This window comes from Pithys albifrons, chromosome 3 (genome assembly GCF_047495875.1).
Source record: "Pithys albifrons albifrons isolate INPA30051 chromosome 3, PitAlb_v1, whole genome shotgun sequence".
NCBI classification, from domain to species: domain Eukaryota; kingdom Metazoa; phylum Chordata; class Aves; order Passeriformes; family Thamnophilidae; genus Pithys; species Pithys albifrons.
The window spans coordinates 100451423-100466117 of NC_092460.1; the positions used below are offsets into that span (position 1 = coordinate 100451423).

The following is a 14695-nucleotide window of genomic DNA, read 5'->3' on the forward strand; positions in this document are numbered from 1 at the left end:
ACATCCTTTGGAGTGCACTGATGACCCCCCCACTGCTCCAGGACCAACCACCACCACCCCAAAATCCCCTCTCTGCAGGGGTCAGCTGTGTCACAGCATCCCACTGGGAACTGCTCTTGGCTTTCTTGAGCAAAAGGCTTAAAGGTTTTCTTTGGAAACTTCATTTTTCACAGCGAGTCCTTCCAGTCCAACCAATCCTGCATGTTCACAGAATCCTGGAATGCTTTGGGTGGGAAGGGACCTTAAAAACCATCTCATTCCACCCCTGCCATGGCCAGGGACACCTCCCACCAGACCAGGTTGCTCCAAGTCCCATCCAGCCTGGCCTTGGACATTCCTAGGGATGGATCCAGGGGCAGCCACTGCTTCTCTGCCCAACCTGTGCCAGGGCCTGCCCACCCTCCCAGCCACCAATCCCTTCCCAACATCCCCCCCAGCCCTGCCCTCTGGCACTGGGAAGCCATTCCCTGTGTCCTGGCCCTCCAGGCCTTGTCCCCAGTCCCTCCCCAGCTCTCCTGGAGCCCCTTCAGGCCCTGCCAGGGGCTCTCAGGTGTCCCTGGACCCTTCTCTTCTCCAGGTGACCCCCCCAGCTCTCCCAGCCTGGCTCCAGAGCAGAGGGATCCAGCCCTGGAGCAGCTCCGGGGCCTCCTCTGGGCTCCTCCAGCAGCTCCACATCCTTCTTACACTGGTGATCCACAGTATTCCAGGTGGGCTCTCCCAGGAGGAATGTTTGTATTTGAGTCAGAGCATCCTTTGATGTGATCCCCACTTGGAAATTTTATATTCTCTGTGAAACTTGTTGCAATGTGACTTTAGCAGCAGCATTTTTGCATTCCCACCCACATCCCTGGGGGACCAAAATCCCTCCCTAGGGAAGGCCAGGATCACAGGGACAGCTGCTTTGTGTCACCTCCCCAGCCAGTGACACTCCTGCTGCTGGAGTTTCATGTGCTAATCCTGAACCTGAGGATCATGTAGAACAGAATCAAGTACCCCCAAGTGGCTGCTGCCTTTGTGTTGTTATCTCTATCAAGCAGAATTACAATTTCCTTGGGGAATGCAATTGGATTTGTTTGACTGGATCTCCTTTCAAATGCATGAATTGTATTCGGAGATTTTGAATTGCTGTGAACTTAATCCTCCATCAACATTCCATTATTTCAGCTGGAACTGACACCAAGTTATCTTTGGACTGCAGTTACTCAGCTCATCCCACTTACTTTTCAGTGCTGGCAAAATATTAGCACATTTCAGTCTATCACAAGCCTGGCTCTGCTGGGCACATCTTTTCTCACAGAAAATTCCATTTGCTTCATCATCCCCAGGTAAAACTTGTGTTTTCCACGGATTTACAGATGTTGGTCCTTCACAGGTGCAAGGCAAAATCCTCACCTGGGGGCTAATTTAGCATTTGAGTCCAAGGAACTTAAAATCAGAGAATTCCAGAATGGTTTGGACTAGAAGGATATTAAGGACCATCTCATTCCACAGGCAGAACCACCTTCCACCAGCCCAGGTTGCTCCAGTTTCATCCAGCCTGGCCTTGGACATTCCCAGGGATGGGGAATCCATAACTTCTCCTGGCCAAGCCTGGTATCAGCACAGGGTTTTATGTCCTGTAAAGAGAGTCTGGATTTTGAGTTTTCCAGCAGGATTCTCCAGCTCTCAGCTGCCAAACTCCTCCAGTTCTGAGGAATCCAAATGACACACCACAAATATCCGTGTCAAGGCTGCCTTGGGCTGTGTGAGCAAAGCCTTTAAGTGTGGACATGATGGTAAATCAAACAAACCCGAGGAACAGGGAGGAATTTCCCACCTCCCAGCTTTATTTACAAGCATTCCTAACGCCCTTCCAAACGCTTTTGTCTACATTAAATCCAGTTTGCCAAGAAATTGTGCTGCACTTTCTGTCCAAATTAGGCAGGATTGGGTATCAGAGCAGCGTTTCCTGCTGCATTTGTAGGAGCTTGGGCAGCTTCAGGGGGTGGTGTCTCCTCTACAGATTTGAGGGAATTACAGCACAGAAATCCAAAATTGAGAAATCCACCTGCAGGTCCCACCACAGCCGGTTCTGGGTGATGTTTGACATGCTGAGGTCACTTGGAATTAACTCCTGAATCCCAGGAAGGGCAAACACACCAATCCAGGGAATTTCTGCTCTTTCTGGGGCAGAAGATGCTGCTGCAGAAGCTCCGTGGCCACCACACCTGTGAGGTCCATCCAGGGATGTGCTGCCAAAGCCCTGGGTGTGTTCCAGTCTCTCCAGTAAATGGAATAAAATATCAGCCCAGAGTGCCTGAGCCTCAGATCCAAAGATCTCCCTGGGATTCTCCCTGTTCTCCCACTAAACCAGCCCTCCTTCCTCCTGCTCTCCCCACTTCCCAGGACAGTCCAGCCCCACTAAAAATCCAGGAATTTTGACCAACAGGGTGAAAAGCAGGGAAGCTGCTCCGTGGGCTCTGACAGGTGTTATGGAGCTCTCCAGAAACTACAAATCCAAGGATTTTGCCTCCCCTTTCCCTCAGGGAATTCTCAGGAGCAAACACACCCCCACACAAAGGGCTCTGCTCTCACTCGGGGAAGGAAAGGGGAAGGAAAGGGGGAAGGAAAGGGGGAAAGGGGGAAGGAAAGGGGGAAAGGGGGAAGGAAAGGGGGAAAGGGGGAAGGAAAGGGGGAAAGGGGGAAGGAAAGGGGGAAAGGGGAAAGGAAAGGGGGAAAGGGGAAAGGAAAGGGGGAAAGGGGAAAGGAAGGGGAAAGGGGAAAGGAAAGGAAAAGGGGAAAGGAAAGGAAAAGGGAAAAGGAAAGGAAAAGGGAAAAGGGGAAAGGAAAGGAAAAGGGGAAAGGGGAAAGGAAAGGAAAAGGGGAAAGGAAAGGAAAAGGGAAAAGGGGAAAGGAAAGGAAAAGGGGAAAGGAAAGGAAAAGGGGAAAGGAAAGGAAAAGGGGAAAGGAAAGGAAAAGGGGAAAGGAAAGGAAAAGGGGAAAGGAAAGGAAAAGGGGAAAGGAAAGGAAAAGGGGAAAGGAAAGGAAAAGGGGAAAGGAAAGGAAAAGGGGAAAGGGAAGGAAAAGGGGAAAGGGAAGGAAAAGGGGAAAGGGAAGGAAAAGGGGAAAGGGAAGGAAAAGGGGAAGGGAAGGAAAAGGGGGAAGGGAAGGAAAAGGGGAAGGGAAGGAAAAGGGGGAAGGAAAGGAAAAGGGGGAAGGAAAGGAAAAGGGGAAGGGAAGGAAAAGGGGAAGGGAAGGAAAAGGGGAAGGGAAGGAAAGGAAAAGGGGGAGGGGAAGGAAAGGAAAAGGGGAAAGGGGAAGGAAGGGGGAAAGGGGAAGGAAAAGGGGGGTGGCCATGCCTGTGGTGCCCCCAGGGAGTGCCAGGGAGGGATCAGGGGCAGTCAGGGCACACACACAGAGCTGTTCACAGCCAGGCATGGCACAGACAGGAACACACAGTGAAAAGAATGAAAGAAAATGAAATGAAAGAAAATTAAACAAAATTTTTAAAAATTAAATTAAACAAATTTTTTTAAAAAAATGAAATAAAATGAATTTTTTTAAAAATTAGATAAAATTTTAAATTTTTTTAAAATAAAATTTGAAAAATTTTAAAAATTTAAAAATTAAATAAAATTTTTAAAATTTGAAAAATAAAATTTTTATAATTTAGAAATTAAATAAAATTTTTTAAATTTAGAAATTAAATAAAATTTTTTAAATTTAGAAATTAAATAAAATTTTTTAAATTTAGAAATTAAATAAAATTTTTAAATTTAGAAATTAAATAAAATTTTTTAAATTTAGAAATTAAATAAAATTTTTTAAATTTAGAAATTAAATAAAATTTTTTAAATTTAGAAATTAAATAAAAATTTTTAAATTTAGAAAAATAAAATTTTTAAATTTAGAAATTAAATAAAATTTTTAAATTTAGAAATTAAATAAAATTTTTTAAATTTAGAAATTAAATAAAAATTTTAAATTTAAAAATTAAATAAAATTTTTAAATTTAAAAATTCAATAATTTTTTTTAAATTTAGAAATTAAATAAAAATTTTTAAATTTAGAAATTAAATAAAATTTTTAAATTTAGAAATTAAATAAAATTTTTAAATTTAAAAATTAAATAAATTTTTTTAAATTTAAAAATTTCCGTAACATTACGCAACATCAAGGGAAAGGGAAATGAGATAAAATAAAGAAAATAAATTAAAAATAAAGAGGGAGGGGATAAAGATAAAATAGGATGAGAAGAAGAAATAAAAAATAAAATAAAGATTAAAAAAATTCAATTAAATGAATAAAAATAAGAAAACTTTAAAATTTAAAATTAAAAATAAAATAAAAAATACAATTGAAAAGTAGAATCTTAAAAAATAAAGAACACAGAGCAAGGGAAGAAAATGGAAACAAGTGAAGAAAATAAAGGAAATAAAGAAAACAACGTGAATAAAGAAAATAAAGCAAGGAAAGAAAATAAAGTGAATAAAGGAAATAAAGTGAATTAAAAAGTGAATAAAAAATAAAGTGAATAAAGGAAATAAAGAAAATAAACCAAATAAAGAAAATAAAGTGAATAAAGAAAATAAAACAAGAAAATAAAGTGAATAAAAAATAAAGTGAATAAAAAAATAAAGCGAGTACAGAAAATAAAGTGAATAAAAAAATAAAGTGAATAAAGAAACTAACGTGAATAAAGAAAATAAAGCGAATAAAGAAAATAAAACAAGGACAGAAAATAAAGTGAATAAAAAAATAAAGCGACTAAAGAAAATAAAGTGAGGAAAGAAAATAAAGCGAGGAAAGAAAAAAGTGAAGAAAGAAAATAAAGCAAGTAAAGAAAATAAAGTGAATAAAAAAATAAAGTGAATAAAAAAATAAAATGAATAAAAAAATAAAGTGAATAAAAAAATAAATACAGAAACTAACGTGAATAAAGAAAATAAAGTAAATAAAGAAACTAACGTGAATAAAGAAAATAACACAAATAAAGAAAATTACACGAATAAAGAAAATAAAGTGAATAAAGAAAATAACACGAATAAAGAAAATAAAGCGAATAAAGAAAATAACACGAATAAAGAAAATTACACGAACAAAGAAAATTACACGACTAAAGAAAATAAAGCGACTAAAGCACCTAAAGCAAACAAAGCAAATAAAGAAACAAGCCCCTGAAAGGCCGGCCGGGCGCAGGTACCTCCAGGTAGGGCACGGGCGTGTCGGGGTTCAGCGGGTACTCGCGCAGCAGCCGCTCCTCGTCCAGGAATTTGCCGGCGCGGCCGTTGCAGGCGGGCAGGAAGAGCCCGTAGTTGAGCACATCCTTCAGGCTGTGGTTGAGCGTGCACAGCACGCGCTGCTTCGACACCCACACCGGCACGTCGGGGTTCAGCCGCAGGCACTTCTGCGGGGACACGCGCCGATGTCACCGGGGGGGCACAACTGGGGGGGCACAACGGGGGGGGGACACACAACGGGGGGGACACACAACGGGGGGGGACACAACGGGGGGGGACTATGGGGGGGGACCACGGGGGGGGACCACGGGGGTGTCACAACGGGGGGGGACACACAACGGGGGGGGACACACAACGGGGGGGGGGACACACAACGGGGGGGGGACACACAACGGGGGGGGGGACACACAACGGGGGGGGGGACCATGGGGGTGTCACAACGGGGAGGGCACAACGGGGGGGGGGGGAATCATGGGGGGGGGGCACAACGGGGGGGACACAACGGGGGGAGGGGGACAACGGGGGGGGACACAACGGGGGGGGGACACACAACGGGGGGGGACACACAACGGGGGGGGACACACAACGGGGGGGGGACCATGGGGGTGTCACAACGGGGGGGGGGGGACAAGGGCGGGGGGGACAAGGGGGGGGGGACAAGGGGGGGGAGCACAACGGGGGGGGACACAACTAGGGGGGGCGTCACAACAGGGAGGGGACCATGGGGGGGTCACAACAAGGGGGGGAACAACAGGGGTGACACAACGGGGGGGGACACAACTAGGGGGGGCGTCACAACAGGGAGGGGACCATGGGGGGGTCACAACAGGGGTGACACAACGGGGGGGAGCACAACGGGGGAGACACAACGGGGGGGGGACACAACGGGGGGGGGACACAACGGGGGGGGGGACACAACGGGGGGGGGGACACAACGGGGGGGGGACACAACGGGGGGGGCGCAACGGGGGGGGGACACACAACGGGGGGGGGACACACAACGGGGGGGGGGACACACAACGGGGGGGGGACACACAACGGGGGGGGGGACACACAACGGGGGGGGGACACACAACGGGGGGGGGACACACAACGGGGGGGGGGACACACAACGGGGGGGGGGACACACAACGGGGGGGGACACAACGGGGGGGGGACACAACGGGGGGGGGGACACAACGGGGGGGGGGACACAACGGGGGGGGGGACACAACGGGGGGGGGGACCACGGGGGTGTCACAACAGGGAGGGTACCATGGGGAGGACACAACAGGGAGGGGACCACAGGGGGGACACAACAGGGAGGGGACAACAGGGTATGATGGGGGTGCCACAACAGGGAGAGTACAACGAGGGTGCCACAACAGGGAGGGGACCATGGGGGGGACCACAGGGGTGTCACAACGAGGGGGTGGGGGAACCATGGGAGGAACACAACAGGGAGTGGACCACGAGGGGGACACCACAGGGAGGGTATGATGGGGATGCCACAGGGAGGTACAATGGGGTCTCACAACAGGGAGGGGACAACGGGGGTGTCACAACAGGGTGGGTACAACAGGGAGAGTAAAATGGGGGTGTCACCACGGGGGGGCACGATGGGGGGGCACCACAACGGGGGGGGGGGGTGGGGCACCACAACGGGGGGGGACCACAGGGGTGTCACCACAGGAGGGGTAAGGTTGGGGGGCCACCACAGGGAGGGGAACACAGGGGTGTCACAACAAGCAGGGTACCATGGGGGGGCCACAACAAGGAGGGTACAACGGGGGTGTCACAACAAGCAGGATACAATGGGAGTGGCACTACACAGAGGGTACAACGGGGGTGTCACAACAAGCAGAGTGTGATGGGGATGCCACAACAAGGAGGGTACGATGGGGGTGTCCCAACAAGGAGGGTACGATGGGGGTGTCCCAACAAGCAGGGTACGACGGGGGGTGCCACAACAGGGAGAGTATGATGGGGGTGTCACAACAAGGAGGGTATGTTAGGGATGCCACAGCAGGGAGGGTACAACGGGGGGCCCACAACAAGCAGGGTACAATGGAGATGCCACAGCCTTTTCCATGTCAGGGAATTGCAGGAAGGGGGAAAAGGGAGCTGGAGAAGGATGAGATTGGGTAGATCTTCCCTAACACGTTTTGGGGGGTTCAGGCGGATCCAAACTCGTAAAATATGAGAAGTGTCCAAGAATTTTTTATGGCTCATAACAGATAACAGCAAAAATTTACTTAAAGATCTCCAACAGCCTGGAAAGAGTCTGTTGCCTTCTCCACCAAGGATTCCAGAGGTGTGCAGTCAGGGGGATGACAGAGCACTGAGACCCTGCCAGGACCTGGGGCACCAGCAAGGTCTCCCAGCTGGAGAAGGAGAGGAGCCCTCTGCTTCCCTCATGGAAAGCCACACTTCCCACCTCACCCCATGGCCACAGTAGGTTTTCCTGGCACCATAAGCCCCTTCCCTCCCTCCTCAGGACCCAAGTCCTCAAACATTTCTATCCCACCACCCTCAGGCTGTGTCTCCTCCTGCTGCTCTCCCAGGATTACAGTGCTGGTGTCTGTGACCCCCTGGCAGCAGCAGATGCTGCTCTTGGCAGTGTCTGCTCTTGAGGGTGAAGAGCAAAAGGGCAAGAGGATGGCTAGCCAGCAACAGCCTGTCCCTGACAGCAGCCACTGTCCCCTCTCCCAGTCCCTGGTTTCACATTCTGGCCCTGAGCTTTTCCTTGTTCCCATCACTTCGTTTTCCTCCTGTCTCACTTCTCCACACTTGAGGAGGAGACAGTTTGGTCTTGGCTGAGGGGTTCATTTCAAGCCTGTCAGCCCCATTTCATGCTCCTCATTCCTGGAAGGCAAAGCCAACCATCACCCCCTGCCCTGCTGTGCTCCTCCAGCAGCTGTGACCTTCCCAAGCCAAGTCCTGCTCCTTCCATCCCATGGATGATGTGCTGCTCCTGCCTCCACACTCCTTCCCACCCTCGTTATTCCCCTGGTTCACACGTCCATGGGAAACCAGAGGCACAGGATCCACAGACCTTCCCCATGAAGGTGCTGAGTGCTGAACACAGACAATGCACTGACAGACACACAGACTGACCCAATCTCACCTTCTCCACGTGTCCAGCAGCACCAGAGCTCCAGCCACAGCCACACCCCATCCCACCGGCCCAGGAGGACACTCAGCTGGACATCAGCAGTCCCCACATATCCCCCCACTCCCACCCTAATTCATCCCCCTTGTCCCCTTAACAGCCCCTGAGACACAAATGCTTTGTACAGATCAAAGAGCTTTGCCCAGAGAGCAGCACCTGAGGCTGCTGGGGCAGAGGGCGGGTGCCAGCAGAGCACCCACGTCACCCCACGTGGTGCCACCTGCCCGGGAGAGCCACCCAGGCACAAAGGCCCCCAGCTGATGTTACAGCTCGTGTTTCTCCAGCCTGGCTCCCTGGCACTGGCAGCATTTGAACTGCAAGCACAGGTCAGTGTTATCTGTTCCATCACTGACCAGGGGGCACCACCAGGATCCTCACCCTGCCATGGGATCCAAGGGGGAGACACAGCCAGTGTGAGGAACCATGAGCTAAAAAACCTCTGAGAAACACCAGCTCTGTCCTCCTTCAGTCCTCCCAGAGAAGCAGAATGTGCCTCCTGCTCTCAGGGACCCATAAATAAGAAATAAGCAGTGTCTGTGCCTCCCTTCTTGCTTGTTTAGCCTCTGGGACTCGTCCTCACTGTCACGTTATGTTGTTGAGGATGAAAATATGCAGCTGGTGGGAAACCCAGCCCTGGCAGGGACAGGGACAGGGACAGGGACAGGGACAGGGACAGGGACAGGGACAGGGACAGGGACAGGGACAGGCACCAGCCCTGCCTGAAGGAAGGTCCAGCCCCCAAACCCACTGAATTTTAGCCCCAGCTTTGTACTGCAGAGTCACACCCTGGGGAGTGTTCACATTTCACATTTAAGAGAGGGAATAATGTGCACCCCCCAGCGAGGCTCCTTCTGCCTCACACAGCAGCAGGAGGGGGCAAAGCTCTGCCCAGCCCCTCGTGGGCACCATCTGGGGCTCAAATGGCTCTTGTGGCTCAGCCTTTCCAAACACCATCACCTCAGCTGACATCTCTGAGTGGAGATCCTGCAGCTGAACTTGGGCTGAATCAAAAGCAGGACAGGGGTGGGGGTTCTGCCCCTCTGACCCCTCAGGTGAGACCTCCCTGAAGGGCTCCCCAGCCCTGGGGGCAGCACAGGGAGGACATGGAGCTGCTGGAGAGTCCAGAGGAGGCACCAGGATGGGCAGAGGATGGAGCAGCAACACTGGGAGGAAAGGCTGGACAACAGAGGGGGTACCAGGGTGGTCAGAGATGGAGCTGCTCTGCCATGAGGAAAGGATGGACAACAGAGGAGGCACCAGGATGGGCAGAGATGGAGCAGCAACACTGGGAGGAAAGGCTGGACAACAGAGGGGGCACCAGGATGGTCAGAGATGGAGCTGCTCTGCCATGAGGAAAGGCTGGACAATAGAGGAGGCACCAGGATGGGCAGAGGATGGAGCAGCAACACTGGGAGGAAAGGATGGACAACAGAGGGGGCACCAGGGTGGTCAGAGATGGAGCAGCAACGCTGGGAGGAAAGGATGGACAACAGAGGGGGTACCAGGATGGTCAGAGATGGAGCAGCTCTGCCATGGGGAAAGGATGGACAACAGAGGGGGTACCAGGGTGGTCAGAGATGGAGCAGCAACGCTGGGAGGAAAGGCTGGACAACAGAGGGGGTACCAGGATGGTCAGAGATGGAGCAGCTCTGCCATGGGGAAAGGATGGACAACAGGGGGGGTACCAGGATGGTCAGAGAAGGAGCAGCTCTGCCATGAGGAAAGGATGGACAACAGAGGGGGTACCAGGGTGGTCACAGATGGAGCAGCTCTGCCATGGGGAAAGGATGGAAGAGCTGGGATGGTTCAGCTGGAGAAGAGAAGCTTTGGGGTGACCTAATTGGGGAGTTTCAGGAAAGATGGAGAGACACTATTTCCAAGGGCCTGGAGGGACAGGACAAGGAGAATGGTTTAAAACTGAAAGAGAGTAAGTTTAGATGAGATATTAGAGGGAAATTCTCTCCTGTGAGGGTGGGCAGGCCCTGGCACAGATGCCCAGAGAAGCTGTGGCTGCCCCATCCCTGAAAGTGTCCAAGACCACGTTGGAACAACCTGGGATAGTGGAAGGTGTCCCAGCCCATGGCAGGGGGTGGGACAAGATGGTCTTTAAGGTCCCTCCACCCCAACCCACTCCATGGTCCGTGAGGGATCCTGAGGAGCCCCGGGAGGCGCCGAGGGCTCGGGGAGGGCAGGGTGGGAGCAGCTCTCGGAACAAGTTGCTCACTCTGGTCTGCAGTTACAGGGAGTCATTTCTTCCATACAATTACAAGCTCTGATCACAACAATAAGAGCCTCAGGAGCAACTCCTGAAAGGAAACAGTGCAGCTTCTCCCAGCAAGGCTGATCCCTCCTGAAGGAAGAAAGGGCTCAGGGCTTCGGATTCAATCCTCAGCAACACACAGGATGACAGACAAGATCTGTTCAATATTCAATGTATTCAACTGCAATAATAACAACAAAGAACTTACATTCAGCAATCCCTTAAGAGCCAAAAAAAGCCCCAAATTCTTCCTCCACGAGCACACAAAGGAGAAAGGGCTGAAAGGAAATTAAACAGCAGCAGCTGAAAAGGTAACGTGCTGCAGGCAGCAGGGAGTGTATTTCATGAGAGCACATCAGAACTCGGAGTAAATGCAGGGCAGGAATGAAAAACCAGCCTCCAAGAGGCCCTGACACAAAGATGGAGCAGCCAAGCCAAGGGAGCCCAGGAATCCATCCAAAGGGAGATTTCCTTCACAAATGGGAGTTGCCTCAAATGGGAACAGAACAGAGAACAATCCTGCAAAGCCCCCGTGGTACTGAGGTCATAAAACACAGCAGGGCACAGGGAGGGGGAACCTGGGGGAAAGTGGGGGAGGCTGGGGAGCCACCAGGGCAGGACTCACCCCTGGGGGAGCAGCCACAGGATGGGCTCTGCCCAGCAGATGCCAACACAAAGGGGTGAAGGAATTAACACTCCCCGTTGGATCTGAGGGCACAGCTGGTGGGGGTGGCCCGTGCCCAGTGCCAGCTGTGCTCTGCACAGTGTCCTGCAGACCCTCACACCTCCCAGGAGAGCCTGGAAGGAACCCCCAGGTTCCAGAGCAAGGCTGGGCTGCTCCCACACTCCCCAAATGCCTTCAGTAACATCCCTTGCTGCCATGGATTGCAATTCCAGAGGCAAGAGCAGCTCCAGTGAGGAGCCAAGAGGGAAGGCAGCAAACAGAGGTGAAGGTCAGGCAGGTTTCCTGGCCCAGGGGCTGAGGGGCCCGTGGGGAGCTGGGCTGGAAAGGGCTGCTCTGACACTGCTCAGTTGGCAGCACACCCAGAACTCCCCCATCACGTGCAGGGCTGGTGGCCCCATCCTGCAGGAAACAACAGCAACAGGAAAGAGGTAAAGGGGAAGGAGGCAAAGGTGACCAGAGGCACAGGATGGGCTGCACAGGACAGAGGCACTGTGGCTGTCCCCAGGAACCTGCACAGCTCCAGGGACACCAGCACTGGGACAAAGGGACAGGGACACGAGCACCAAACTAACAGGCTCAGGTGGTGCTGTCACCTTTCCTTAGGAGATTGTTTGGATTTCTGCAATCCTACAATCTTTTCTTAATTACTCATTAAAGTTGACACACCCCCCCCCCCCCCAAGCAGCAGTTTCAGCAACAAGCTCTTCCCGTGACCTGGCACAGATGGGCCTGATCCCCCCCAGTGTGTGACATCCCACAGGGTCCTCCTGGGCCAGCAGCAGAAGGGATCAGAGCCACAGGACAGCCCTGACTGGGAATGGCTCAGAGAATCCCAGAAATCCCAGACTATTCTGAGTTGGGAGGGACCCACAAGGATCATCAAGTCCAACCCTTAAGTCAATGGCCCACACAGGAGATTGAACCCCTGACCTTGGCATTATTACACCAAGTTTGAACCAACTGAGCTAATCTCAGTCCCTCCAGCAAGCCCTGAAACCCACTCCCAACACAGCCAGGGCTGTGGGACAGGTTCAACATCACCATGGCAGCTCTTTGAATCACAGAATCATAGAAACATCTGGCTTGGAAAAGACCTCCGAGATCAGCAAGTCCAACCCTTGATCCAACCCCACTGGGATCACCAGCCCAGGGCACAGAGTGCCCTGGGCTGGTGATCACAGTGGGGTTGGATCAAGATGTGGATTCTCACTCAGTGCCACATCCATAGAATGGATTGGGTTGGAAAAGCCCTCTGAGATCATCAAGTCCAACCCTTGGTCCAACTCCAGTCCCTTTACCAGATCATGGCACTCAGTGCCACGGCCAAGCTCAGCTGAAAACCCTCCAGGGATGGGGAATCCACCCCCTCTCTGGGCAGCCCATTCCAATCCCTGAGCACTCTCTCTGCAAAGAATTTCTTTCTGCTCTCCAACTTCAATTTCCCCTGGCAGAGCTTGAGCCCATCGTGCCCCCTTGTCCTATTGCTGAGTGCCTGGGAGAAGAGACCAACCCCCACCTGGCCAGAACTTCCCTTCAGGCAGTTCCAGACAGTGCTGAGGTCACCTCTGAGCCTCCTCTTCTCCAGGCTGAACACCCCCAGCTCCCTCAGCCTCTCCCCACAGCACTTGTGCTCCAGTCCCTTCTCCAGCCTCGTTGCTCTTCTCTTCTCACTTGGGTTGGAAGAGACCTCTGAGATCATCAAGTCCAACCCTTGGTCCAACTCCAGTCCCTTTACCAGATCATGGCACTCAGTGCCACGGCCAAGCTCAGTTGAAAAACCTCCAGGGATGGGGAATCCACCCCCTCTCTGGGCAGCCCATTCCAATCCCTGAGCACTCTCTCTGCAAAGAATTTCTTTCTGCTCTCCAACTTCAATTTCCCCTGGCAGAGCTTGAGCCCATCGTGCCCCCCTGTCCTATTGCTGAGTGCCTGGGAGTCATGCCCATGCTCCAGGGGAGGAGTTGGGCTCTGCAGAGACCAGGCAAGAGCAACCACCACTCCCCATGGCAGTGGATGAGAGGAGGAATCAGCCCAAGCTTTCTGTTCCCCCCTCCACAGTGGCCAAAGGCGAGCTGGGACCAGCCTGGAGAGCACAGTGTGTGTGCTGGCAAAGCCACAGGAATTCCTGGGCTTAGGTCACCTCCTGAGGAAAGCTGTGGCCCTGCCATCCCCTGCTGTGCTGAGCCCTGGGCTGGGAGCAGCTGCTCCCACCAAAAGGAAAGCAGATAATGGGCAGGAGGGAGGGTCTGGCTCTGCAGGAAGTGCCAGCACAGGGGACGTGTCACCACCACAGGCTTGAGCTCTCTGGCTTCTCCAGGGCAAGGGCTGATGTGGATGAGCTCAGCTGGTTCAAACTTGGTGTAACAATGCCAAGGTCAGGGGTTCAATCCCCTATGTGGGCCATTGACTTAAGAGTTGGACTCGATGGTCCTTGTGAGTCCCTCCCAACTCAGAATAGTCTGGGATTCTGGGACAGAAATAAAAACCACTGGGCACTGGAACCCACCCTGTGGCCTCTGCCCAGGGCTGGTGTCACTCTGTGCTCTCCCAGAACTCACAGGCAGGGGTGACCTCCCAAAAGATGTCTGGGTGGACACCAAGAGGTTTGTTGGTTAAAACCTGGTTGTACTAATGCCAAGGTCAGGGGTTCAATCCCCTCTCTGGGCCAACTCGATGATCCTTGTGGGTCCCTTCCAACTTAGAACAGTCTGTGATTCTGTGACAGAAATAATAACCACTGGAACCCACCCTGTGGCCTCTGCACAGGGCTGTGCTCTCCCAGAACTCACAGGCAGTGGTGACCTCCCAAAAGATGTCTGGGTGGACACCAAGAGGTTTGTTGGTTAAAACTTGGTGTAATAATGCCAAGGTCAGGGATTCAATCCCCTCTGTGGGCCATTGACTTAAGGGTTGGACTCGATGATCCTTGTGGGTCCCTCCAACTCAGAACTGTCTGTGATTCTGTGATCTGGAAGGATGATGGTGGTGTTGTGTCATCCCCCAGAAGCCACTGAGGCAGGAAACCATCCAGGCAGTTGTGTTTAAAAATGCAGAGTGCTCAGAGCTCTGCCAGCCCCATCCCATCCCAACCTGCAGTCCCAGCGCCCCCAGAGCAGCAGCTGCTGCTGGGAAAACACACCCTCAAATCAATGTTTAAAGAGTTCCAGCTCCTCATTAACTCCAAGTGACTGGTTCAGGCTGAACCTCCCCCTGACAGAGCTCCAACAGCTTCACCACGAGCCACCTGCATGGGGAGAGCTGCTGAAGAGCAGCAGCACCAGGTGGCTCCATCCAATTCCTGAACTCTTCCTAAGGAAAAACAGCACAGAGGAAGATGCAGAAGGGTCAGAGCTGCAAATCAAGCTGACCCCACCAAGAAG

At 51.7% G+C, this 14695-nt stretch overlaps 1 protein-coding gene across 1 annotated transcript in view; it reads right to left on the reverse strand.

The window, feature by feature from the left end:
- SHANK3 (SH3 and multiple ankyrin repeat domains 3) overlaps positions 1-14695 on the reverse strand; it is a 269795-nt gene that overhangs the window by 215279 nt on the left and 39821 nt on the right. Inside the window, exon 3 of the mRNA XM_071550093.1 lies at positions 5183-5386. Coding sequence (XP_071406194.1) covers positions 5183-5386 — 204 coding nt within the window. The remainder of the gene's footprint in view (positions 1-5182; positions 5387-14695) is intronic.